Source organism: Rhipicephalus sanguineus, chromosome 5, assembly GCF_013339695.2.
Source record: "Rhipicephalus sanguineus isolate Rsan-2018 chromosome 5, BIME_Rsan_1.4, whole genome shotgun sequence".
Classification (NCBI taxonomy): domain Eukaryota; kingdom Metazoa; phylum Arthropoda; class Arachnida; order Ixodida; family Ixodidae; genus Rhipicephalus; species Rhipicephalus sanguineus.
The window spans coordinates 113,302,982-113,330,823 of record NC_051180.1 but is presented as its reverse complement, the minus strand read 5'-3'; the positions used below and the strand labels follow the sequence as shown (position 1 = coordinate 113,330,823).

At 50.5% G+C, this 27,842-nt stretch overlaps 1 protein-coding gene across 1 annotated transcript in view; it reads left to right on the top strand.

Annotated features, from left to right (window-relative positions):
• The window catches only part of LOC119394912 (glycine receptor subunit alpha-4), a 40,691-nt gene extending 12,849 nt beyond the window's left edge, over positions 1-27,842 (top strand). Inside the window, exons 5-10 of the mRNA XM_049416017.1 lie at positions 3,294-3,523; positions 5,449-5,531; positions 8,951-9,085; positions 9,718-9,839; positions 12,325-12,576; positions 27,569-27,842. Coding sequence (XP_049271974.1) covers positions 3,294-3,523; positions 5,449-5,531; positions 8,951-9,085; positions 9,718-9,839; positions 12,325-12,576; positions 27,569-27,760 — 1,014 coding nt within the window. The 3' untranslated portion in view covers positions 27,761-27,842. The remainder of the gene's footprint in view (positions 1-3,293; positions 3,524-5,448; positions 5,532-8,950; positions 9,086-9,717; positions 9,840-12,324; positions 12,577-27,568) is intronic.

Here is a 27,842-nt window from a genome sequence, read left to right as displayed (position 1 = left end):
GCCACGTTCGAGCGGATGATGGACACGCTTTTGCGCAGCTTTAAATGGTCTATCTGCCTGTGTTACCTGGACGACGTGTCGGTGTGCTGGAAGTAACAACCGCCATCTTGACTGCTGGACCATCCTACACTGTAAATAAGTTATAAATATATTCGCAACAATATGAATCACAACGAAAAGTATTGCGAGCAAGTCTGTTACTTTTAGATAGAAGGCCTTTCACATTAACTAAAATACTAGGTCTGTGGCCAACGGCAAGTCTTCAGAAAAGAGCGCTTGTCGCCTTCAAGAAGTTTCTGGAAGAATCGAATATTTTAAGGAAATATTGACCTACTGCACACGATGTCGACTTCCCATTCATACTGAAGGAATTGTGTTATGTTTGTGATAGTGCGTTTGATTTTATGTGTCATCATTTGTGTCAGTGTGTTTTCCTGTGTATGTCAAGCAATACAGAATATTTGAGTTTGAACGTATACAGGTGAACTGACTTTTCCCATTTGAACTTGTCATACAACACTTGTGTACATATGAACCTATTAGACGTGTATTAACTGCCATGTGATGTTCGGCGGTGCGTATTTTCCTATGGGTTCTGCTGTATTGCATTTTGTGCCCTTACTAATTTTGTTACTACATATTTTGTCTTCTAAGCGAGAAGGAGTAGCCGGTGCCACTATAATGGCACCAGCCTCTCCGATTTCATCATTTCAATAAAAAAAAAACCTAAGCAGCACACACCACAATTTCGAAGCGACCGACGGCACTCGTTAAGCTTACAACCGCGAACTTAGCCTGGGATGCCAGCCAGCACGTGAGGAATTCGATATACCGTACATCCAGCGTCGAAGCCCAGTAAAGGCCTGACCACACGTGGGCGTCACAGCGCGTCAGCGCGTGGTGTGCAGACGCGGCGCCGCGCTCTCTTCCTATGGAGGGAGAGGGCGCGCGGCTACACGAAGCTGCGCGCCCTCTCTCTCCCTAGGGAGATGGCGCGGCGCCGAGTTCACGCGCCACGTGATGACGCGCTGCAACGCGTACGTGTGGTCAGGCCTTAATGCTGAAGTGGCCAAAGCGCCGATGCCACCGCGCCGTCGAACGCCGGTGTCGGTGGGGAACCACCACCATCTACAAAGTGCAACGCAACCAGCGCCGCAGCCCCGTAGTGACCGCGTGGGTGCTGGCGTCCGCAGAGTAAGAGCGGCCCACTGAACAAATCCAAATTATGTGGCACGTACCCATTCATCATGATGACAGTTTTGCGGCAGGGTCGACATACGACCGGCTTAAACAGCTTCGCTGTTAAAAGCGTAATCAATTGAGGATCCCGTTTCCGCTATAATTTCTGCCTGGACCTCCAGTAACAGTTTGTGGCGAAAGCATATGCGTTTGAAAGAACTACAATCAAAACTTGTTGTAACAAAATGGGTTATAACGATGTAATCAATATAACGAAATAACTGCAAGTAAATTCCCCTCGAAATTTCCACAGATGTACATATTCTTAAAACCTCGCTTTAAGGTCACAAAAATGTCGTGTCGCTGGTTATTACGAACTCTATAGGCCTGACTGGCTGCCCAGGCGGCGCTGCGAAAACGGTGCTAAAAAGCGCCCCCTACGATAAGTTCTTTGGTTTCGAGTAGTCATACTGGCGGCCGCATGCAGCACTAAGCTCAGATGCGCAATGGAGCCGCCGCTGTCGGTTGTGCTGCGCTTTGGATCTCGGCCAATTTCTGGCGTGGTATGTTTACGTCAAGTATGTTTACGACGTGCAGGATATTGAAGGAACCATTGCGGCGCGCTGCAACTCGCAAGTGCAGCGAATCTCATACGACGTTGAACTCGAGTTAAGTTTTACGAGGCATGCTCGCGCGATTAACGACAGTGCATAAACGAAAAGATTGCTGTTAAGAAAGCCGAAATGATTTGCATTACACGACGAAACGGAATCAAGAAAGGTCCAGTGACGAAGGCTAGCCGTCGGCGGCCCGAATGAGCGCATTCGCGCCGTACGTGTGCCGTTTTCTGCCGCATTCAGTCGCAAACACACTTTTTCCCCATGCGCGGTCGTAATTTTCAACATTTGCTTCTAGGGAATTCGTCAAATTCTGTCAGCGTGCGGTGGCGGTCGAGAAGCGACGGCGCGCAATGTTTACAGCCGGCCGCTGGAAGCAGCCGGCTGTAAGCTGCCGGAAAAATCGTAGGCATATACGCAGGGTGACTCGATCATGGCATCGTTTTTCTCGTTTCCCACGAAATGCCGGCTGCATATCCTCGTGATCGCCGTCAGCAGCCACGGCGTGCCACCTAGACTGCACACAGGGAATATATACATATATAAACGCGTGCACACGCGTACGAAAAGTAATCAGCACGTTACGTTGCAAACCACGTTTTGCTCGCGTACTCACTTCACGCGTCGGACGGCACGTATCCAGCGGTTCCGTCGCTCCACTTCGTACGGCTTTCAGGGGAACCAGTAAAACCGCACATTAGGATCCTTACCCCCATGTTCGAGGCAATTAACCACGCAACAATAACGGCGGCGACCGCGCTTCGGGACAGCGCGCTGCTCAGAGCCGTCGCCCGGACGACCTGCTTTCGGCACGGTTTGTTGAAGCAGGGATCGCTCGTCAAACATGTCAGACTCTGCAGGCATAGCGGACAAGTTCCTGCGTACGTTTTAAGCACTTTTTGAGCCTGAAAACGAGGCGCAAAATTAAGTAAAACGCTCAAAGCAACTGAGAACTGCGTAACTCGCCGGTCGGCGTCCATTTTTGACTACCCAAGCAACTTCGGCGCACGCCACCAGGCTCCGCCACAGTACTCAAAACTCCAGCGCGTCAGCCCTATTCGCAACCGAAACCGAGATATTGGCCGCTTTCACACCGACTATACATCCCTTCCCGCAACCTTCCATGAATAGCTTAGCACGTAAGGTGTCGCGCTGCTAAGCTCGAGGGCGCGGGTTCCGTTCCCGGCCACGGCAGCCGCATTTCATCATCATCATCATCATCATCGTCGTCGTCGTCGTCGTCGTCATCAGCCTGACTGCGCCCACTGTAGGACAAAGGCATCTCCCATGTTCCGCCAGTCAATCCGGTTCTGTGCTTGCTGTGGCCACGTTATGCCCACAAACTTCTCAATTTCATTTGCCCACCTAGCTTTCTGTGTCCCCCTCGCACGTTTCCCTTCTCTTGGAATCCACTCTGTTACTCTCAATGACCAGCGGTGATCTTGCCTACGCGCTACATGCCCTGCCCTCCTGTTTCGCCGCGTGCGCATGTCGCAGGACTACCCGGTGAATCTGTACCTGCGCGAGACATGGTTCGACCCGCGGCTTAGCCTGCTACGTCACGGCGTGAACGAAACCTTCGTGATCAACGGCGGAGACATCGCCGGCCAGCTGTGGAAGCCCGATCTCATATTTGTCAACGTAAAGGCGGCCCGGGTACAAGAGATCACCGTGCCCACCAGCCTCGTCCGAATATTCCCCGACGGTCATATCCTCTACAGCCTACGGTGAGCGAATGCAGGCCTGTATCACAACCTGCACTGTTCTATTCTATGTGAAGACAGTCACACGGTTCCTTGTGTATTCGGCTAATACGACTCGAAGGTGAAAACAATCTTCCTTTTTTTCTCAGTAAATTGTATTGATCATCCTCCCATATCCCCACCCCAACCCCTTGAAGCTTTCTGCACGTCACGTGGAATTGCATTTCCACCGGGATCGCCCCACCCTTCACCATGCGACGATGTCGTGGGATGACGTCACCATGTGACGTAATGTCACGTGGCGTCACAGTGACGTCATGATGACCCCACTAGATTGGGCAATTTGTGACGTCACAAATTTTAAGTTTGTTTCATCGTGATGTGGTCACCTGTAACGTCGTTATGACGTTATCTGTGATCACGTGATACTTTTTGTACCGTTCGTGCTAACGCCGACGCCGACAGTCACTTTTGGCGTTTCTTGGGCCATCTGAGGCTTCCGCCTTAACAATTATAAAGGTTTGGGCTCCAGGTTTTCAAGTCCGGGCTACTTAGGGCTATCAATCGCACCATCCTTGCTCGGCGCGCATTCTCAGGTTGACTACAAGTTCCTGCAGAATCCAGAGAAAGAGTCGAGAGAAAGCACCGGTCAAGGAAAAGAAACTAATTTGCAGAGATTCACTAAAGGGCGCGAATCTACTGTCCTATTATATAAAATAAGTGGGGGTGGGAGAAAACATATTTTCTCGAAGCTTCAGCAATACCTTGAATGTAATGCGACGCTTTTCAGGGCTGGCCGAACAAGATTGCAAAAGCCACCTAGCATATATTCAAGCTTTTGAGTAAACAGACTAAATGATTTAAAAAATTGCGCTAGTTGCCGGATTACGTAAGTCTGTTTTTAAAGCACGAAATGCTGAAATTTTCGAAAAGAACACTCAGACAATCTCCACGCAGATAACCGAAGTAACTGCTACGCTTATGTAATGAAACTAGTTCGGTGTAGGAGAATACAACGCGGTGGAGGGCCGGGCGTTGGGACGGGAGTCGACACATCCATTCGTTCTGAAGGAGCAACCTCACTTTTCACGGACAGCTGCATACAGCTCTCCCGTAGGATAGTGCTACACCACGGCCACAGGCGACAAAGTGCTCTGGATCGTTCACCTTCTTCCAGCGAAGCTTGCATTGCCTCGCAAGTGTCGCTGACCGTTGTAGGTGTGACCGCAAAAGAAACTCACAGGGTCCCTTAAGCATTCACCTAAGACGACTCGAAGCCGAAAGCCATCTTTTTCTTCTCAGTCGATCCTGCCCGCCACCCTCCGAAAACTTTGTGCAACTGGCATGATTTAAATTTCTACTGCATACAAGATCGGAGGCATTGCAAGCTTTCTGTATTGCCTCCGTGATCGGTCCACTTTTGACCAAGCGACGATGTCATGTGATGACGTCACCATGCGACTTCACGTTGTGTGACGTTATAGCGACTTACCTCATGATGACGTCACAAATTTTGGCTGTCGGTGACGTTGTGATGACGTCATGGGGCGACGTCTCACGGGATGTTGATTTTTTGCATCACTCGTGTTGACGTCGTCGCCGCCGCGGGACGCCGACGCCGCCGAAGGTCAATTTTCGTGTTTGATGAGGCATCTAAGGTTTTCGCCTTAAGAAACCCGGCACCCGCGAGCGCAAAGAAATGCGGCCTTCGAAGGTGGGCGGATCGCATACGTATTTGTACGCGTCATTTTTCAATAATTCTTGCTCTCTCGATTGTGGCCTGGCAGTTTGGTCCGAAAGCGATGCATCGAAAGGAATAGCAACGCACAGGAAAGAGAAGATAACGGTTTTGCTTCGTTTATTTTTTACCGATCGCCATTGTATACGATCGTTTCACGTTATGCCTGATTAATTGCCACATCGTGTGATGCTCTCTGTGGTCCCCCTAGGTTGGATCTTCGACTGTCGTGCACCTTGGACTTCCAGCTGTACCCCTTCGACACGCAAAAATGTCACATCATTATGCGACCGTGTAAGTGTGTTCCATTTACTTGACATACGCGATCTTCACAAATTGACTAACTTGAATAAAGACGCTTTGCCCACAGTGCAAAATCAGCTCCCGCAGGTGTATCTTGGCGCAAACAATGAAGGTTATCAAACGCATGTCAAACAAAATCTTCCTAACGTACAGCCTGTCCACTAGACCACTGCCTCCTATCCTTTTTTCTCTTTCTTTCTTTCTTTCTTTCTTTCTTTCTTTCTTTGTTGCGCGGCAGTGGTATATTGGACAGACTGTAGTACTCCCGCTCCTCACCTTTGTTTGTTTTTGCACGCCTGCTCTTCGCTCCCCTCCTCTTTCCATATTTCTTTACCCGTCCCCTCCTCCTGGTGTACGGTAGCAAACAAGATGTTTCAATTCTGGTTACCTCCCTGCATCTAATTTAACTCCATCTCGCTCTCTCTTCCTAAAGTTACTCATTAATTAATTCGTGTCGTTTTACGTGACAATACCACGATACGATTATGAGGCACGCCGTAGTGCAGGGCTGCGAAAATTTAGACCATCTAGCGTTCTCTAGCGCGCACTGACATCACACAGCATACACAGGCCTCTAGCGTTTCGCCTCCATCGAAATGCGACCGCCGCCGCCAGGGTCGAACTCGCGACCTTCGGTTCAGCAGCAGAGCGCCGTAACCGCTACAACACCGCGGCGAACACTGCGATAAGGACAATAAATCAACGCGAATGCGAGTTTATTTTAGACAAAGTATGTCTAACTTCATTGAAAATGTGAAATTACAGCAGTCGAGGGTGTACCTGAATGGCTATCGACGACAGAAGCTTTGGCAGCACTGAAGGAATCTTAGTTTGGCAACATCAGTCCAAACATATTTTTTATTCATTGTTTGGATTTCAGTTTTCTATTTGATATGATTGCAGTGAACGTTGTCTAAGACCCGCAATAATTTGTTTTCAAAGATAACCACCCGACGTGGCAACTTAGTCGCTATGGTGTCGAGCTGCTAATCCCGAGGACGCGGGTGCGATTCCCGCTCAAGTTGGCCGCATATCAGTGGTGGCGAAATGCAAAGAATCCCGCGTGCTTGATTTACGAGCATGTTAATGAAGCCCAGGTGGTCGAAAGTCACCCGTAGTCCAGCACTACGGCGTGCCTGTTAATCATATCGTGGTTCTTGCACGAAGAGTACCCTGCAGTTTCCTAAATGTAAGCATATAATCTTTGATTAAAAAAAAAACATGGCTGATCCCCCTTTCATAGGAATCGGTATAACACGAAAGTGAAACATGTCTTCGCAGGGGCAGTTGAGCGTTTATTGTGCATTGTTTCGCCACAAGGGCGAAGGAATGAATGCTATAGCAACAAATTGTAATGTCATGCGAAGAACGACAACCAGCTCGAAACTTGCAGCGCGCTCTAAAGCAGAAAAAACGCACGGAAAGAACATACACAACACGAGCGCGGACTAACAACTGTCACAATTGTTACTACTTTGAGTGTGAACGCGGCCGCTGCAGCGAGCGAAGTGACCTTCGTGCTCCCAGTAACGTCAACGGAAACTTGCTGTGAAAGCAAAGGACGTACAATCACGAGATAACCGCGCGCGCACGAGAGACAATCCCTGAGGCGCGCTCGCATCGCAGCGCGCGGGGCGACGACATTTAAAGCGCGCCCTGTGCGCTCTTCACGCCATCTCGCTAGTGATAACAAGAACACGCTGAAGCCACCGAGCTCTGAGAACCGCCAACGGTAAATGGTGTATACAAATACCTCGCCGTTAGTAAGTCGAAGAACGTGCGCTCTGTGGCCGAGTGGTTTCGCACCACGCGCTGCGGACGAGGGGTTGTAGGTTCGACTCCCGGAAACGGAACTTTTTCTTTTTTTTTTCTTTGTCATATGTTAGTGTGCATTTTACAACGTCATATCCGTGACGGAAATACGTCAGCGGAGCCGTGGTGGACCCCGGCATAAAACACTTTCGTGTTTAAAAAAAGTTGGTAAATGTGTGTTTGGTTACTCCGATTTGTCGCGGAAATGTGTTCGCCAAATTGCACGAACCTCCTGTGCAAGCTATTAATTTGCTCAGTTCCCCCAGCGTTTTTATTAAGACTACAGACAGACAGACAATGAACTTTATTAAGATAGTACTGAGGAGCACCGCAGCCGTTCAGGCAGCAGCGCCGCGGGCCGCGGGCCGCTCCGTGGGGACGGGGAGGCCAAGCCTCACCGCCGCGTCGTGGGCCCTCTGGACGGGCCTTAACTGGTGTCGTAGATTCGAGCTTCTTAGCTCGGAGCACCACTCTTATTCAGTGATGCGTTGAGGGCCCCGTAAGGAGGAACACCGCCAGAGCATGTGATCTAAATTGCTTCGCGCGCCACAATCGGGACAGTCGGGTCCAAAAGCGTCCATGTAAGAACTTAGGATTGATAGACTAGGATAAGACCTGGTCTGCAGCATTAAAAGCGTGGCAGCCTGCGGCCTAGAGAGTTTCTCGTGCGGAAGAGGAAACGTACAGTTGGTCGAAAATTCGGCTCAAAGGAACCATAGGCTACGCTATGGCATTGGAAGGAATTGCTGCGACAGAAACATCAGTACTGCAAAATTGTAGCACGGTGTCTTCACCAGCTCTTAGAAGCACTTCGAGATAATTATTTATCGCTTCTGTCCGTGGTGGGCTTTGCGCATGTTCGCTGTTAAGAAAGCTTACGTATTTGGACACAAAAAGAAGTTACCGAGGCATGGTGCAACTCACCACGTAAGTAGTTCAAGTGCCCTTAAAATGGTAGTTTATATCAAGTTATAAGAGCTTAAGTTTTGCGCTTTACATAGTGCTAAGCTTTGTACTATATACGCCGATACCCTTCGCCACTGGAGGAAATAACATTTTGTGCGCACTGCATGGCTCGAGAAAAGCATTATCACGAATAACTAAGGTCTCTGGTTATGCCGGAAGACGCAGTATTTGTAGTTTCCTATTGAGTGGTCTCAACAACGTTCTTCGATGCTTCTGTGCTTGCAGCGACTAACTACTCCACACCTTTGATCCTAGCATCGAAAACCGAAGGGAAAGCAACAGGAAGTAACACAGTGATGTAACGTCGGGTAACCACACGTGTGAGAACGTTGCGCCATTGTGATATAGGGAGTGTTCATGTGACGGCAACCAGCACCATTATGTTGTAAAATTCGCAGCTTCCACTCTTGCTTCTGGGGATAAGCAGATCAAGACAAAACACGCTTTTCAGTGCGCTGGCTGTGCAACAAAATGGCGGACGCAATGACGTGAATTTATACAATGTATCCAAGTCGCCCACTTGTGCAATGTTAACTCCAAGTCAGTAATAAACTAGCGCAATTCCTTACGTTTTCTGAGAAACCATTGCAAGCTGTTACATCGCTTACGATCGTCTCTATTTGCAAACACAGACGCATACACAGAGAACGAGATCGCTCTGGCCTGGAAGGACGACAACTCGGTTACACTCACGCACCCGCTCACGCTCTCCGAGTTTCAGCTAGTTGACAGCTACAACACTACCTTAACCCAAGAGCTCCCAACAGGTTAGACAATTTTCTTTAATTTTCAAGTGGAAAGAGCACCCGGTGGCATTCTCGTTTCTTTTCCAAGCACTTCCGGTCGAGCACTTGCATCCGGCTGCCCGAATGTCCAGGAAATGTCTTTTAAAAATAAAACTGGTTCGGAATCGATTGTTCTGGGTCCAGTGAAATTATATTGAATGCATAGACATCGGAGCATAAGGTTACTTAAGATGTGGGCTAATTAACTCTCGGGATAATTAATAAAATTAATTTAATGAGCTCATTGAAAGAGCAAACGGTTGTCTTGCGAGAAGCCGGGATCGTTGTGGCACCTGGCGGAGCAGATCTCAACCACGCGCTTCTTTCTACGTGGCCTCCGAGATCCGCTCCGCCACTTATACGAAAAACAAAGCTAACCCAAGGAATGCATCAGGGCACACGAACGCCGAGGTGGGAGTGCCACAACCAAGCCCCAAAGTTAGAGTCCCCTCCCTTTTTTTCTTTTTTTCTTTTTGCCCTTCGTGTTGTCTTGTGTACATGCTATAAGCAACAAAACGTTGCACCAATGTTCAAGTTAGTGACTTCCAAGACGCGTATTCGTGCAAAATCTCTCAGCAAATTCCTGCAAATTGAAGCCCCGCGCAATTTTTCAGGGAATTTCACGGTTCTCCAGTACACATTTGTGCTACAACGTCTGCGGGGCTACCACCTCATTTACGTATACCTACCCAGCAGTCTCATTGTTTGTGCGTCGTGGATTTGCCTCTGGCTAAAGGTAAGTGAGAAGAAGAAAACCCCGAGCTTGAAGAACAGTTTCCATGAGTAGGACTACATGCCACCATTTTTAAATATGGTTGGTCGCACATGCTGTAGAACTGTCACGCCTATAGCGTTACCATATTCTCAATTCCACCCGCGGTTTGTGTACTGAGTGATCGTGAAGCCAAACACGTAACGTACACAGCGTGCAGACATATTACTCTTATGGCGTAATACATTGATATGTGCGATCAGAAAAACAGGTCTTAACCTCTTGTAGCCTGTGTGTTTTAGCCCAAAGAAAAGCACTTGAACTGCAGTTAGGGATGATTGTATGCGAGATGAGAAAATCCAGAATCACCTTTGCACCATTTTACTATGGCAAGTGAGATTTGCAGACCAGATTAAAAAAAAAGAAAACATGGCTGATCCCTCCGTCATAGGAATCGGTATAACACGAAAGTGATACGCGTCTTCGCAGAGGTAGTTGAGCGTTTAATGTGCGTTGTTTCGGCGCAACAGCGAAGCAATGAATGCGATAGCAACAAATTGGAATGCCACGCGAAGAACGGCAAGTAGCTCGAAACTTGCAGCAGCACAAAGGACGCACGAAAAGAACACACACAGGACGAGCGCGAACTAACAACTGTCACAGTTGTTACTTTTTTGTGTTTGAGCAGCGCGCTCCTTTAGCAAACGCGGCCGCTGCAGCGAGCGCAGTGACCTTCGTGCATTCTGTAACTTCAACGTAAATTTGCGGTGAAAGCACAAGACGTACAAACCACCCCTATCGCGAGATAAGCGACCACGCCCTGTAGGGCAAAGTACAGGTGGGGGCGCGCGCGTATCGCCACGAGTGCAACGAGCGGGGCGACGACCTTTAAAAGCGCGCCCTTGGCGCGATCTCGCTGGTGATAACGAAAACAAGCGCCTCCAAGCTCTGCGTACCGCCAGCGGTAAATAGTGTATATAAATAGCTCGCGTTAGTATGCTCAAGAACGTATAGGCTTTGTGGCCGAGTCCTTTCACGCTGCGGAGCGAAGGGTCATGGGTTCGATTCCAGGCGACGGAACTTTTTCTTCTCGTTTTTTCTTTGTCATTTGTTATTGTATTTTACAACGTCATGTCCGTGACGGAAATACGTCAGTGAAGTCTTGGTGGACCCCGGCATATAACACTTTCGTGTTAAAAAAGTTAAACAGGGCTTCCAGCAGAAAACACTGTCCTTATTATCGATGATTTTTGCGCAAACTTTACGAAAAGTGACTGGGGACAGAGAAGGACCACACACACGGCACATATGAGCGCAAACTAACAACTGTTTATTAGAACTATGGAATGAAATATATACGGTGACCCACGCATGCGCAACGCTGCCCTAGCTACGACGCCCCCTGCTCTCCTTTATCATCTTGATTTCCATATCGGTGAGCGCAATAGAAGGCGCGCTAATACACTTGCCCTCTGCTGCCGTTCTGATAATGAAGGCTTCGACGACCTCTCTTTTAGTGCGCTTGCTCGACGTGTGCAAAATGTCCGTTTCTTCAAACAAAGGATGACACGTGCACCTGCTGCAGTGTGTCGCCAGGTGCCCCGGAGCTTGCAGGAGGCCACAATTGTGTCTATGTTCCTTCAGCCTTTCGTTGACACACCTTCCCGTCTGCCCCACGTAATGAGCACCGCAGGACAGTGGAATTTTGTACACCACGTTTTTCGCGCAACGGACATTTTGCACACGTCGAGCAAGCGCACTAAAAGAGAGGTCGTCGAAGCCTTCATTATCAGAACGGCAGCAGAGGGCAAGTGTATTAGCGCGCCTTCTATTGCGCTCACCGATATGGAAATCAAGATGATAAAGGAGAGCAGGGGGCGTCGTAGCTAGGGCAGCGTTGCGCATGCGTGGGTCACCGTATATATTTCATTCCATAGTTCTAATAAACAGTTGTTAGTTTGCGCTCATATGTGCCGTGTGTGTGGTCCTTCTCTGTCCCCAGTCACTTTTTGTAAAGTTTGCGCAAAAATCATCGATAATGTTTAACCAACTAGCCCACTGCCAAGTTTTTCTCAAGTACTGTCCTTATGGTTGCATGTTTTTGCAATAAACAAACTATGACTTGGCAGGTGAAGTTGGTGAACCGGTTCGTAGTTTCATGGCATTCTTCACAACACTCAATATTGCAGAAATGGTAATTTCAATTTGTGCACCCAACTGGGTACAGCGCCACGTTTCTTTTTTTTGTTTGTTTTTGTCTTTTTTTGCTTTTTTGTAATAACGAGAATCTCCAAGCACAATCCTCACACGAATCCATGTACTAAGCGCGATTTACGTGACAATGGAACGATTGCAACACCACGGTTTCCTTTAGAAGCTTGCGTAAGAAACTCTTTGGTCTCAACCCCTTTCTTATAATCCCACACTGCGAACAAGACTGGACACGCATTTCCGTGTGACATGTTCGCTATGCCGTGATGCATCAACATAAACACATTTTGACGTACAGGTGGAGATCCCTCAAGCCCGAGTGGCACTGGGAGCGGTGACGCTGCTGACGCTCGTGTCTTTGGCGAGCAGCGTTCGCACCACCATACCGCGGGTGGCGTACGTGAAGGCCATCGACGTGTGGTACGCCACCTGCATCATGTTCGTCTTCGCCGTGCTAAGCTTGGCCACCTGCACACACTACCTCGTACGGGTGCGCCTCAGGCCGCTCTGCGTGCGACGCGTCGACCACTGGGTCGTCGACATCTATCAGGTATCACTACAAGACGTACAACGAACTGTGAAGTAGGCAGATTTATTTCCTTACACATGTAGATGCTTCCACCCAGCATCTCCGGGGATACCACTAAAAATTTGATATCTATCTATCTATCTTTCTATCTATCTATCTATCTATCTATCTATCTATCTATCTATCTATCTATCTATCTATCTATCTATCTATCTATCTATCTATCTATCTATCTATCTATCTATCTATCTTGTAGAGAAGCCTTGGGACATGGTAATGGGTTACCCTCTCCAGCGCCTTCTAGTGGGTCATCCTCTTCGGTTGCTTGAAGAAAGAACGCCGCTCGCGCAGGGAGTTCGTGCCTTGCCGTGACTGTCGCCATTACTCATTGTCGTTGAGTGCTGTCTATTAAACACCTTAACAATTTGGTGGAGAGTGCTCTGCTCCCATTCAATGCCCCTGGAGCTCCGATCCCGTACCTTGCCATCTACCATGCCTCAAGACGCCGCCCAGCAAACGCCTCCTCTCGCAACGAGCACATGTCCCGGTGTCCCCCGTATACGCGACCCACCTATCTTCACTGGCGCCGATAGCACCGACGTGGAGGACTGGCTCGCAATTTACGAGCGCGTCAGCATCCCCAACAAATGGGACGAAGAAGGCAAGTTAAGCAACTTGGTGTTCTACCTCGCGGGCGTAGCAAGCTTGTGGTACAACAACCACGCGTCCGATTTTGCGACTTGGGCCGATTTCAAGACCGCCGTCGTCAGCGTTTTTGGCCGCCCAGCAGTTCGTAAGCTGCAAGCCGAACAGCGCTTACGTGAGCGATCTCAGCAGGCCGGTGAATCGTTCACAAGTTATATCGAAGACGTCCTCGACTTGTGTAAAAAGGCCAACGGAACCATGCCTGAGTCTGACAAGATCCGGAACATAATGAAAGGCATTGACGACGATGCCTTCACCATGCTGCTCGCCAAAAACCCTGGCACAGTGGCCGAGGTCATAACGCTGTGCCAGAGCTACGAGGAGCTCCGCCGGCAGCGTTCGATGACCCGTCGCTCCCCATCACGCGACGCAGAGCTTGCTGGCTTGGCGGCAATATCTGACCAGGCCGCGTTGCTGGCAGAAGTCAAGTCATTCGTGCGCGAGGAAATTGCACGCCAGATCTCCCTCCTCGCCTTTGCCCATCCGCCGCACGTTCAACAGTCGTCGACCACCCTTCTTCCTCCTCTCCGCCGAGCGATTGAGCAGGAAATTGCGGAGGTCGTGCCTGAGTACCACCCGCAACCTCCGGCTCCTGCGCCTCAGAGTTACGCTCAAGTTGTCGCCAGGACGCCCCAAGTAATTCCTGCGGCTGCCCCAATGAGTTACGCCGAAGCCGCCGCTAGACCTCCGTTCTTTGAGGCGGGTGTGCCGGCTACATATGCTGACGCCATCCCTCGGCCCCGACTGCTGCCCACTATGCAGTCATTTCAGCAGCCGACTCGTCAATCACGTACTGCGACATGGGCGGGACCTACCCCGGCGAACCGATGGCGCACCCCCGACAACCGGCCCATCTGCTTTGCTTGCGGTTACGCCGGTCACGTTGCACGTTATTGTCAACGCGTGCAGCCGCCTCGAGTCGCGTCACCTGTCACCAGCCAGTCAAGCCGTGCATTCTACGACCCACCTCCACCTATGTCGCCGACGTCACGCCCACCTCCAGCTACTCGCCGCTCTCCGTCTCCCCGACGTCGGTCACTGTCACCCATGCGGCCTCGTTCGGTCGCACGAGTGCAGGAAAACTAGTCGTCGCAGTCCAGGAGGCAAGGGCTGCGACGCTATCGAACTGTGAAAGCCCTCAGCGAAGTCCATCGAATGTAATCGACGTGCTTGTGGACGGTGTTCGCGCATCGGCCCTTATCGATACTGGAGCCGCTGTATCCGTTATGGACGCAAAACTTTGCCGCTTACTTCGAAAAGTGATGACGCCACTTTCTGGTATGTCCCTTCGTACCGCGAGCTCCCAGAGTATTCATCCCACAGCAGTATGCACTGCTCGCGTCGTCATTCAGGACGTTCTGTACGACGTCGAGTTCATCATAATTGCGGCATGCTCTCACGACGTCATCTTGGGATGGGATTTCCTCTCCCGCCACGACGCCGTAATTCGTTGCGCACCAGCCGAAATCGAACTCTCACCGTTCTCACATTTGACGCCGACAGACAGTCCATCGGCAATGAGCAAGATCCTCGTCCAAGACGATACGAAAGTGCCTCCAAACTCGTCAACGGCTGTGTCGGTCTACTGCGCCGGTCTCTCCGACACCACTGCACTCCTTTCGCCATCTGCCCGCGTCTGCACTAGGAAAGGGTTGCTGGTACCTTTTGCGACCGTGCGAGTCACTCAGGGCAGCACCACTATTTTTGTTACCAACCCATCCCCGTGCATTGTTACGTTGGTTCGAGGGGAATGTCTCGGCAAAGTGGAACCCGTTGAAGACGCACAAGTTCTGGACGCACCCGATGACTCGCACTGTACCAGTTTCCGCACCATCAGTGCTGTTTCCACGTCTGATTCGTCACCTACTGATGTATTTGGTCCCTCCATTGCTGACAACCTTACGTCGGTCCAGCGTTCGCAGCTTCTGTGCTTGTTGGATGAATTTCGTCATTCTTTCGATGTCGGGCAAACTTCCCTCGGCCGCACGTCCGCTGTTACGCATCGCATCGACACTGGCGCCCAACCACCACTGCGGCAACGTCCATATCGCGTGTCTCCCACAGAACGCCGGGTAATTAACGAGCAAGTGGACGATATGCTTCGACGCGATGTAATTCGGCCCTCCGACAGCCCATGGGCGTCTCCTGTTGTTCTCGTTACGAAGAAGGACGGTTCTGTGCGGTTCTGTGTGGACTACCGACGGCTCAACAAGGTCACCCGCAAGGATGTTTATCCACTGCCGCGAATCGACGACGCGATTGACAGCCTCCAAGGAGCAGAATTCTTTTCATCTCTCGATTTGCGCTCGGGGTACTGGCAAGTACCCATGGCTGATGACGCTCGACCAAAGACAGCCTTTGTCACGCCCGACGGCTTGTACGAGTTCAACGTCATGCCGTTCGGTCTGTGTAATGCGCCCGCGACCTTCGAGCGCATGATGGACACCGTTCTGCGTAACTTGAAATGGCACACGTGCCTGTGTTACCTGGACGACGTCGTCGTCTTCGCTCCGGACTTCTCCACGCATCTCCAACGTCTGCGGCATGTTTTGACACGTTTGAGCAACGCCGGCCTCCAACTGAATCTGAAGAAGTGCCGATTTGCGGCACGGCAGCTGACAATCCTCGGCTACGTCGTGTCCAAAGACGGAATCCTTCCCGATCCGGCCAAGCTTCGGGCCGTGGCCGAATTTCCCAAACCTACGTCCGTCAAAGAACTGCGCAGTTTCGTCGGACTGTGTTCATACTTTCGACGCTTCATACGAAACTTTGCCACCATCATATCGCCGCTGACGAAGCTCCTTGGAAGTAACGGACCCCTAAATTCGTGGTCGTCCGAGTGTGACGACGCGTTCGCAAAGCTCCGTCGTTTGTTGACGTCTCCTCCCATACTACGTCACTACGACCCTACGGCCCCTACGGAGGTACACACGGACGCCAGCGGTGTAGGCCTCGGCGCCGTCCTTGCGCAACGCAAACCAGGGTTCCCCGAATATGTCGCGGCATACGCAAGCCGTACGCTTACCAGAGCCGAGACCAATTACTCAGTCACGGAAAAAGAGTGCCTGGCGATCATATGGGCCCTTACAAAGTTTCGACCTTATTTGTATGGTCGCCCATTTGATGTCGTCACCGACCATCATGCACTATGCTGGCTGTCGTCATTGAAGGATCCCTCAGGCCGTCTCGCCCGCTGGGCACTTCGCCTGCAGGACTACGACATCCGCGTGCTGTACCGCAACGGACGCCAGCATGCTGACGCCGACGCCCTCTCGCGCTCTCCCTTGCCTGACGACAATGCCCCCTGCTCAGTATCTCACATAGCTGTTGCTTCAATCAGCGTTCACACCATCGCTACCGAACAGCGCAAGGATAAATGGATCACCTCGCTGATCGACTTGCTCACTGATCCGACGGCAACACCACCCACTCGCGCGTTACGTCGTCAAGCCCACCATTTCGCCGTTCGTGACGACCTCCTGCACCGACGCAATTACAACGCCGACGGCCGCCAGTGGCTACTAGTGATACCCAGCAGTCTGCGTTCTGATATATGCGACGCCTTCCACTCCGACCCGCAATGCGCGCATTCTGGGGTATCCAAAACTTACCACCGCATTCGACAACGATACTTCTGGCGTGGGATGTACCGCTACGTGCAGAAGTTCGTTCGCTCCTGCCTCGATTGCCAACGCCGAAAACCTGCAACGCACGTGTCGCCAGCAGGTCTACAACCATTACCTTGCCCTAACCGTCCGTTCGGGCGCGTGGGCATCGATTTGTATGGACCACTTCCTCTGAGTTCGGTTGGTAACCGCTGGGCCATCGTCGCTGTTGACCATCTAACGCGATACGCCGAAACCGCCGCCCTCCCAGCGGCTACAGCGCGCGATGTTGCCTCCTTCCTACTACACCGATTCATACTGCGTCACGGTCCACCCCAAGAGCTTCTCAGCGACCGAGGCCGTGTCTTCTTATCGGAAGTCGTGGAAGCCATTCTGAAAGAGTGCCATGCTGTTCACCGCAAAACTACTGCTTACCACCCGCAGACGAATGGCCTAACCGAACGCTTTAACCGCACGCTCGGCGACATGCTGTCAATGTACGTCGCCGCCGACCACACCAATTGGGATGCCATTCTGCCCTTCGTCACCTACGCCTATAACACCGCCCCTCAGAGCACTACTGGTTTTTCACCGTTCTTCTTACTGTACGGAAGGCACCCGTCGCACACCGTCGACACGATACTTCCATACAAGCCGGATTCATCTGAGTGTGCGCCTATTTCTGACACAGCCAGGCTCGCTGAAGAGTGTCGCGAGCTTGCCAAGACATTTACGACGCAGGAACAAGAGCTGCAGAAGAGCATTCGCGATGGCACCACTACTTCTGAACCCACGTTCCTTCCTGGAGCGCTCGTATGGCTCTCGGTCCCTACCACTGCAAGTGGCCTTTCTTCAAAACTGCTGCCGAAATACGAAGGCCCATACCGGGTCGTCGAGCGCACATCCCCGGTCAACTACTTGATCGAACCCATCGAACCAGCTTCGGACATGCGCCGTCGAGGGCGCGACATTGTCAACGTGGAGCGCCTCAAGGCCTACTATGACCCACTCATAGTGACGAGCTGTTAGGTCGCCGGACGGCTCCCTTTTCGTACCCAGGGTAATTGTAGAGAAGCCTTGGGACATGGTAATGGGTTACCCTCTCCAGCGCCTTCTAGTGGGTCATCCTCTTTGGTTGCTTGAAGAAAGAACGCCGCTCGCGCAGGGAGTTCGTGCCTTGCCGTGACTGTCTCCATTACTCATTGTCGTTGAGTGCTGTCTATTAAACACCTTAACAATCTATCTATCTATCTATCTATCTATCTATCTATCTATCTATCTATCTATCTATCTATCTATCTATCTATCTATCTATCTATCTATCTATCTATCTGGAATACATAAGGGTATCAATACCTATAATCTAGAATATGTAATACCCCGCCCTAGCAACAGGTTTTTTAATGATCCTTTATTACTCGTGCCAGTGAAACTGTATCTATCTATCTATCTATCTATCTATCTATCTATCTATCTATCTATCTATCTATCTATCTATCTATCTATCTATCTATCTATCTATCTATCTATCTATCTGGAATACATAATGGTATCAATACATATAATCTAGAATACGTAATACCCCACCCTAGCAACAGTTTTTTACTACTCGTGCCAGTAAAATTGTACCATTGCACCATTGTACGAAAGTGCACATGCAAGTGACTTGCATACGCTATCGAGGGAATGGAGCAAGCCACAGCATTCGTCGGAACCAGCTAGTCCGCGGGTACCTACGATGAAGCTCGGGGAGAAACCTGAAAACGTCTGACCACGCAGTAAAAGAACATATCAATATCTAAACGCGGCAAACCGCCTACACAGAAAACAGCGGTTGATACGGGCGAAAGATCATCGTCCAGACAACAGCATCAGCAGACTCGCGGAACTCGTCCACCAGACAGGACAGAAGCAATACTACGAGCGCGACCGTCATAGCGACAGCCACCACTGACGTCTAGGCGAACAAACCATCTGGTTCTCTGACACCAGTCATAATTACAAATAGAGAACGGGAAACCACGATAAATGCGAAGCTACATCGAAGCTGCCGCAGTCAATCCGGCGTGGCAGTGTGTCGTACGCAGAAGCAAAAATACGAACGCAAGCTGTTCAGAGTAAACGACATAAAAATAGATGAGTATCCAGTAAAAGTTGCGCTGTACATAATTGGATGATGTTAGTCTCGTAGCGAAGACGACAATGGAAAGATAGCGACGACGGTATACCATGGCGGTTCACACGCAGCGAGTCCTGGCTGCGGTGAGACTTGGGCGCCCTAATCGAGAACCCTGCGCACGCCTATGACTAGAACCCTCTCTGTGCGTGCGTGCGCGTGTTTTGTATGCCTTGCGCTAGAAGGAAGACATACTTCAGAAGGAATGGAAATATGTCTTAATCAAAACGACGACATGCATACTATGCAACCGCGGTGACTCGCCACCATATAGTATATGACAAACATTGTAATCACCTGCTTTGACTGACCTAAACATCATCAGGCAACAAGTGTAATACGTATATATGCACTGCAGTCTACAGCACTCACGAATTGAAACACTGCATCAAGACATTCGTTATAGTAAGTGGTACGCGGTATCGCTCGAGATAACCGCGACATGTCGCTACGAATGTGGCCATTATAGTTAATGCTTGATCAGATGTAATATTAGAGTCGAAATTACATAGACATGATTCGTACTAAAGATGACAAAAGCGAAAGAATACGTGCACTTTTTTTTGCCCTAAATTGTCGCGTTCAATCCGAGAGCACACTATACATTGATCGCTTTGAGAAGAAGCACACGCTAGCAAAAATGTTATAGGTGTTAGAATAAAGAGATGTGTTCTAAAGCTAACAATTGAAGTTAAAAACGATACTTACCAAACGACTTCCTCCATTTCCTTGAATTTCGTCCTTGCGTGGTACTGTGTTGACTTATCTCCTACATTCGATCCTTTCTTCTTTCGAGAAAATAACACGCGTGACTTCGGGCCTCTCCATCGTAAATTATGTCATCTTGATACGCACATCGTGGTTGCAGCTCCAAAAAAAAAAAAGAACAAACCGAGTAACAGAAAAGTAAGCGCAGAGTGCCTGCACACTTCATTGTCACAATACCTGATGCAGAGCACGAAGCGACGAGGGTTCGCGATGTCAGTTCACTGGTGGTTGTGGAATGCGGTTGCGTCAGCTGTGCCGTAGCACACTTCTGCACGAAGCGCCTCGGATCCGAACCACCAGGCGAGGTTGTCACCGTCTCGGACACATGCACACGTGCAAGTTGCCATCTTCCAACGTTCCTCACCAGACGCGGCTCGCAACCACGAACACGACTGAGGCCATCTCCGAGCCACATATGCCTGAACTACGCCATGGACCCTGCGGCTTTCAAACAGCATCGGTAAGGTTGCTGGAATTTCATAGCGTGCTTCACGTGGTGTGTTGGCCTGCGCACAACATGCCTTATCTGGAAGGCGTCGAACAAAGGCGGAGCAACGTCGAAGCCTTGCGTTAGGCAGTCGGGCTTGAATTCACTTGTTTCGGTCGCTCGCTGCTATGGTTCAGCCGGCGACGCAACAAGCAAGATTGATTGAGATAACTTCCAGTGCAAGCGGCTAACGCTTCGCGGCGGTTTATCACCACGAATGACAATGCAAATAAAAGAAGGAGAGATGACGTTTTAAGTAACGCAGTTGGTATAACGAGAGTCCTTGTATAACATTGAAAATGCTCAGCACCTTGACCGTCTGGTTCGTCACAAGTGCGCCGCACAGCAGTTCGAGTTCATTCGCACGGAATTGAGATGCTGAGTGTAGCTCTACGCGTAAGAGCGAGGTGTTCTGAGCAAGCGCTTCTGCAAAATTCGTTTCGACATCGTACAACTTGAGATGCAGCAGGGAGGCGTTCTTCCGGACCGCGGATGCCAGCGCTAGTTCACATTGTGGCTGTATGTCAACAAACAGTCCGCACAGTTCCATCAGTGTCGTGTTATAGGCCTAGTGCGCTGCAGTTTTGACTGAACAAGTGGCGCCGCCCGCGGCGCGGCGCGTTTCTAGTCAGTCGCGGCTGAGAGCGGGTGCGTACGGGCGGAACTATAGCAACTCGAAAGGACGAAGCTGAATCGCGGTCAAACAGGTGTGTAACTATGTATTGTGGCGTGTATCGCTGTCGCAACAGCTACAGAAACACTGTCCTTAAGCTGCCAGAAATAAAATTATATGGATTTATATGGAAGGCTCACCAGAACGAGTGATGACAGCGTCGAATAAGGGCGGTGCGACGTGCGAGATAAACAGACGCTCTTAATTTTTTAATGCTTTCCTTGCTATTACTGCGCATATTTGCTCGTTGTGGTCATAAAGTCTGCCTTCTTTTAGCCCCGATGGAGGTCTTAGGCAGCTCGTGAAGCACCGAAACCGCATATACAGTGCCCACTTCTTGCGCAACGATGAGAGAAGCTCGAAAGCCCTGCATTCTACCTGTGTGTTCCGACACGTTTTCCTGCGTGCTATGGGAAAGGTGATAGCGTGACCCTGCGACGAAGCGTTAAACATCCTCGTATCTGGAAGGGGACGCGGCGATGGCCAGAGCCACGCGCATGACAGGAAAGGGCAGGATGTGTGCTCGCACTTGTTGGCAAACATATACAAGGCAGCGACGAGCTTACACCATCTTCAGCGTCCACCCTTGCTTCTGCACCTTGCTCCCACAATGTGCAATTGGGTCTATAGACAGCTGGGAAAATGTGCAGAAATCATCTAAAAGTCCGAAGGGAACGAGCCAGCGTAAAAAAAAGTGAGAGGAACGAACGTTTTTTCTCTTGCTTAGCCCGAACACCAACACACGCAGACTGATTAATATCGAGAAGCCCTGCTGAATAGCGAGAATGGATGGAAAAGTCAAAGGTCGCTCTTCGCGTAATGAATGAGGGAAGAAAAAGCACGAGCCGATCGTGCCGAGCGTTGGCGATGTTGCTGGATGGAGGCGCATCTTCGTCACAATGCCTTTAATTTAATGTAAATATTGGAAGACCTTGATAAAACTTTGATAACCTGAAGGCGGACGTCCTAGTCGACGCTCTTCACACACTTGCAACTGACTTCGAAGGGCCCCTTTGCTGACACAGTTTGCTCCCTGACGCCGCAAACATGGTTAGCGGCGTAAAGATCACTGCCGTGAAGAAGACTGCTTTTATTTTCAATAACTTTCTACCTATTCAGTTCCGCGGAATCGACACAATCACGCGCGCTGCTCGTTCCGCAATGCCATTGCTCTGCTCCCAGAGCGGCGTTCGCAGCATGCCGCGACGGGATCACGCGCGCGGCCGCTACTCGCGGCGCTGACTGTCCTAGCGCCGCAGCGCCACCATACCAGCTGTCGAGGCCTATTCGCTAGAGCGACGAACAAAGCGGTCGGACAGTAGCGGTGTAACTCCACCTCCAAAGTGGTCAACGTCTTGCTCTTCTTCACGGCATCGGCGAATGTCGAAATATCCCGTTCTGGAATTCTTATCATCAGTTCCTTAAGTAACGACGACACCTCTAAAAGTTGACTAACCGAGTGCGCACCGATTACAAGGTCTTCTCTATGGAACGAGCTGTCAAGCGATAGCTTCCGGCAGCTGGTAAGGTATGGCAGAGCGTCAGTGAAATTGCTCGGGTACCTATGGAATGTGCTGGCCACGCCTTTGATCGTGTTGCTGTTCCGCCGCAACAACGTCCCCAGATCTTCCGTGAACTTCTCATCACCTTCGTCGTCGATATTCAAAACCTGCAGAGAGCGGACGACGTCTGAACCTTGGATGCTGTGTAACAATCCTTGGCGCTGCGCATAGGAGTGCTGACGCGGGTGGGGGCGGGGGGGGGAGGCCGCCGCAAAGTCCGCCCCATACTTTGACTTAGTAGGGTGGGGGGCGGGGGGAGGCGCTGCGATGAACCTTCGCCCTCCTTGAAGGGGAACCCTGCACAAGCATATGGCGCTGCGCATCGGTGAACGATATCTTGCGAATGGCCAAGGAGAGCAGTACTCGGACCCCACTTCACACCTGCCACGGAGGGCGTAAAATCATAGCCTATGTAGCCTGCCTCGCGATCTGCTCGGCGTCGTGAGCGTAGAAGACGCTCTGTTTCTCGATGCAAGGGTGGCGATCCATGCAGAAGCAACGTGACGAGGAAGGCTGTGTCGCGAGAGGCGACCTCGGGATCGTCGAAGACGGACATGTTGGAAATTGCGGAGAGGTGTAGACTTCCTCGCCGAGACTCGGCAAGCTCGTAGGCGAGCTTATGGAGAACTCGGTTCTATCGGGTCCAAGTACCGTTCAAGCATGAATCTTCCTAATCTAAAGAAGAAGAATTTCGAAAATGTATTCGCGCATGCTTTTTTTTATCTTCTTCCATGAGAGATCGGCTGCAGTTGAGAACGCTTGAGCGCGACCGATGGCGGTGTTGTGAGACCCTTGTGCGTTAAGTCACAACACATACTCTTTAGTCGCCTGTTATGGCAAGAAGCAGCAATGACACCGCGTTGTCTCGGTTAACGTCTCAGCCCAAGGAGTTAAAAAAAATCAACCATGTTCTAGTTGCAACAGGGAAGACGAAGAGACGACAATAGTGCAGTATTTGCGTTCACGTAAGGCAAGATTACGTTAAAATTAAAGCAAGATTACGTTACGTTCACAGTCGACGTTATTTTACAGCGAGTGTCTTAATCTACCCTGTACCGTAATAATATAATATCTGGGGTTTAACGTCCCAAAACCACGATATGATTATGAGAGACGCCGTAGTGGAGGGCTCCGGAAATTTCGACCACCTGGGGTTCTTTAACGTGCACCTAAATCTAAGTACACGGGCCTCAAACATTTTCGCCTCCATCGAACATGCAGCCGCCGCGGCCGGGATTCGATCCCGCGACCTTCGGGTCAGCAGTCGACACCCTGTACCGTCGTTACCGTCGTAGTAGTAGTAGTAATCGTCGTCGTCACGCAGTCACGTGACCTGAGGGGCGAGGGTGAGGCTCGGCGGAAAGGGCTGCGACTCGCCGAGACTGACAAGAGAAAGGCTCTTACGGAGGAGGGGAAGTTGAGGAGTAGAGTTGTACCACGGCCGTGGTTGTACGCTCGCTTGGATGGGGAGAGGGAGTACGAAGAGGATAACGAATGGCGCTTGCGGAAAGTAGGTCAACAGGAGAGGAGTTGGTCTTACTTACTCCGCGGGTGTGACGCACACACTGCTGCATCGTCTGCTCTCGTACACGGCATCGCGAGAGCTGCGGCCGCGGTGCCATGCATGAAATGCATGCACCGCGGCATGCATGTCATGCACAGTATACCAGCGTTTGCAACGCTGCTTGCGTTCCAGCGCAGCTACCTGAAGGCAAGCGAAGCCATTTCGCACAGTCGTTTGCTACGAAAGAAGTGGATCTGCCCACATCAACGCTAAATTCAGTTCGAAGCGGGCGTCCAAAACAGCCGCCATATTTTACGTACACTACGCTAACCACGCAAACACTGTAACGCTAAATCTGAAAAATACCGTGCGTGCAGTAACCGCTACGGGTCGTTTAGCGTACTGCGCATGCGCATTTCGATTCCGCTATTCCGCTAAGCCCGCTATTCCGCTAAACCCGCTAAACTATAACTGTTTAATACCGTTCTGGACAAGTGGCCGGGTGGAATGGGCCACGGCCGCACTGGAACGCTGCCGTAGCGTTGAAGCGCGGCCGTGAATGATCACATTGTCGCACGGAATCCACATGGCTTAACCTGGCGGACAAATAAACAGCAAAGAAATTCTAAGTGATAACATTGCCGAAACTTATTAGCCAAATGTAATGCCTGACGAAAGGGGCGACAGCATCTCTGTCCGATGGTTATCACGGCGTAGAACTGGCAGGATTTTTTTTTAACAGCGAAGCTGTAAGTCAAACCATAACGACGGCAGTGGTGCCGCAAAAAACTCGCCGCGCCGTTGCCTACCAACCACAGAGCAGGGAGTTGCTCGGAGGATTTCACGAGAGACGGACGTGTCGCCCGCGATGCCCCGCTCGCCCGTTCAGGACGCGCTCGTGCCCCTCGCCGTCGACGCTCTGTGACGGCTACCTCGACCACCATGCCGTGCGCCTCTCATCGGCGGGGCCTTCGCCGCCTCGTCACCGACGTGCATCGTGCCGCTGGCTGAATCGTGGACCCGTCCGTGAACTCCTGTGACCGGCTCCCCATCTTTCCTGTCTTCTTCTCTCTTCGTCGTTCTTGCTTGTCGATTATATCTCTCACTTCTTTCCCTTTTCTTCCTACTTTTCTTTTATTCCCACCTTACCCCTACCCCTACAGGGCGCTTAGCCGTGTCGCCAATGGGCAGACAGAAATTAGCGCTCTATTCCTTTTCCCCAAGAACCACTACTACTACCACAGAGCACAGCACGCGCTCTGCGATGGAGACCGCCACGCATTGCGTCCCATGTTAAAGGCCATGGGTGCAGAGAGAGAAAATAAGATAGAAAGAAGGAGGAAACATGCATCGCGACCAGATACCGCACCACCTGGCCAAGCGCGGTAGCTAAGCCATGCCCACCGACGGAGACATCGTGCGCAACCTCCGCTCTACAGTGCATAGCCTGGCTGCGCCCGATCGTGCCGAGACAGCCATGGGGCGTCCAAGAAAGTGCGTACTCCCGAGGAAGAAGCCGCGCATCTCGAAGCTAGACGTGTCGGTCGACGGGGAGTACGCGCGGCGAAGGACCTGTGCTTCACAGTGCGAAGCCTTGCGCTACTTAGTGCAAGTTTCCCAATCTTTCTTTTTTCTAACTTCTGGGCTTTACGAATACTCCATATTTCGAATACGAATCGAATAACGCCTAGTAAAGCAATGAATGGGGCTGTCTGGTACACGTTCATGCGTGTTGTGCATATAAAACACATGCCAACGGTTCCTATACAGGCGGGGCGTGTGGTACACTGGCTACGTTGTTGCTTGCTTGCTAGACACAGATAGTCGAACGAACTGTCATCAGCTGTGCAGCTGGATGACGTAGTTTCTTAGGTGTGGGCTTGGCCGTATGACGACTGAATAGAAGAACTCACCCGGACGACAGAATGACGAACCAAAAGCAATTTCTGCAGACGTACACCGAGTTTTTTGCCTTTGTATATAGTTTCCACCCCGCACCTCCACCAAAGATGTTACGGGGAAGAAACTATATACACAGGGTATATTTAACAGCCAAAAGCGTACAACGCTGTCGCAGTCCAAGCGCGTTCCGCCCAGCACTTCGTCGTCGTCATTCGCTGCCCTTCTCCGCCCGTGACAATATGATCGGGAGACTTTTAATGAAAAGTATACCAAACAAAAATTGGAAAAAATGGCGAAAACATCGAAAATCTCTCGAAAGACGAGCCTGTTCCGATAAACAGTTTATTTCACATATTCTTGAACAGTCGCCTGTATTTCTGGAGGATTGTCAGTGCGCAGCGGCTGCACGACAGCGCGAGCCATGATTTCAAGGTCACCGCGACGGCTGCAGGCTGAACATTTTTCTGTCCTGCTACTTCCCTTTCTCCACCTCCCCTTTATATCCCATTCTCCCCCTGCCACAAAGGCACTCAGACGTGCCCTACCCTTAGCGGCTTTACCCCACCCGGGATCATTATTCGCTACCGGTGCCGTTCGTCGTGGTTCTAGTAATGGTAGTGGGAGCTGAGCGAGTTCAGAGAGAGACGTGGCCGATAGCTAGCACAGTTGGCACGCCCCTTTTCGGTGACGTTAAACTTTACCTTCTCTAGGGTACGGTGCAGCCGCTACTAGACGCGGCAGTTTGTGAAAAACGCATTAAATTCATGATTTTCCGCTAGTTCCTGTCTGAAATTAAAGTTGTGTCTGCCGATTTCAGCACCCAATCTTTTAATTTGGGTGAAAATCTTGGAGGCAAAAATTTTGTTCCATATACCTTTAACAGGGCAATTTGCAAGGAACTGGTGCAGTGCGTAGTGTTATTGGGTATTCAGACATCCCTTCGGAACTCCATCAAGGCGTTAGCGATGGCGAGGTGTTTCATCGTGCGAATTCTCAATGTGCTGAGATGAGTCGTTTGTGAGGGTGAAAGGCGCAACGACTCGAAGTGGTTACTGCGATCGGTTCTGATTGTACAATGCTTTTTTTTTTTTGTTCTCTTCACCATCTCCCACAGACGCTTAGCTACGGGAGGTGAGAATGGCTGCAACTAAGGCTCCAGGAATAATGTATTTTTATCACTTCAACTTCACAGTAAAAGGGACATCACAATGGGGTCACACAGCTTGGAACTAAACTAAGACCTCGATTGCCGGGTAGCGGTTGCGCACATGAAGCGGTCGACATAGGTTAAATGTAGGGAGCCCACATATGCAGCCCACTTGTAGGTTGCATGCGTCGCCATCTCATGGATGCCACTGTCACAGGATGCCTATGCAAACCTTGTCGAAACACTTGGATGGTGTAAAGAAAGGCTTATAATAAGATGCAGTACGATGTTCAATTTTTGTTTGCTAGCAGGCGACACATCTACTATCAGACCGCTTAACAATCTGGAAAAGTTTGCTGTGGTTAACATCTTCTAAGCCTCGCCCCAAAAATTAAATGGTGTAACATCGAAATGAATTTTGATACTGTAACACGAGAGCTATAATTAACGTGAAGGCATCATTCACAATGCCTCACTCTCGCAGAGGCTGGTTTACGGACGCCGCACAGACCCATTCCTGCTGACCATGGACAAGGAGAACAAGCTGGAACTACATCGCAATGTCAAGACGTCTCAAGCTTTCGAAAGGGTGGCCCGATACATGTTTCCCATCTTATTTGGGTTCTTCAACATTGTCTACTGGTCATTCTACGTCGAGAGGTCCTATTACCCCTAACGAGCTACTTTTCCGACCCAAGCAGAAATTTAGCCACAATCTCTGCTCTTCCAGGTGGTACGTTATCTTGAATGGCATGGCG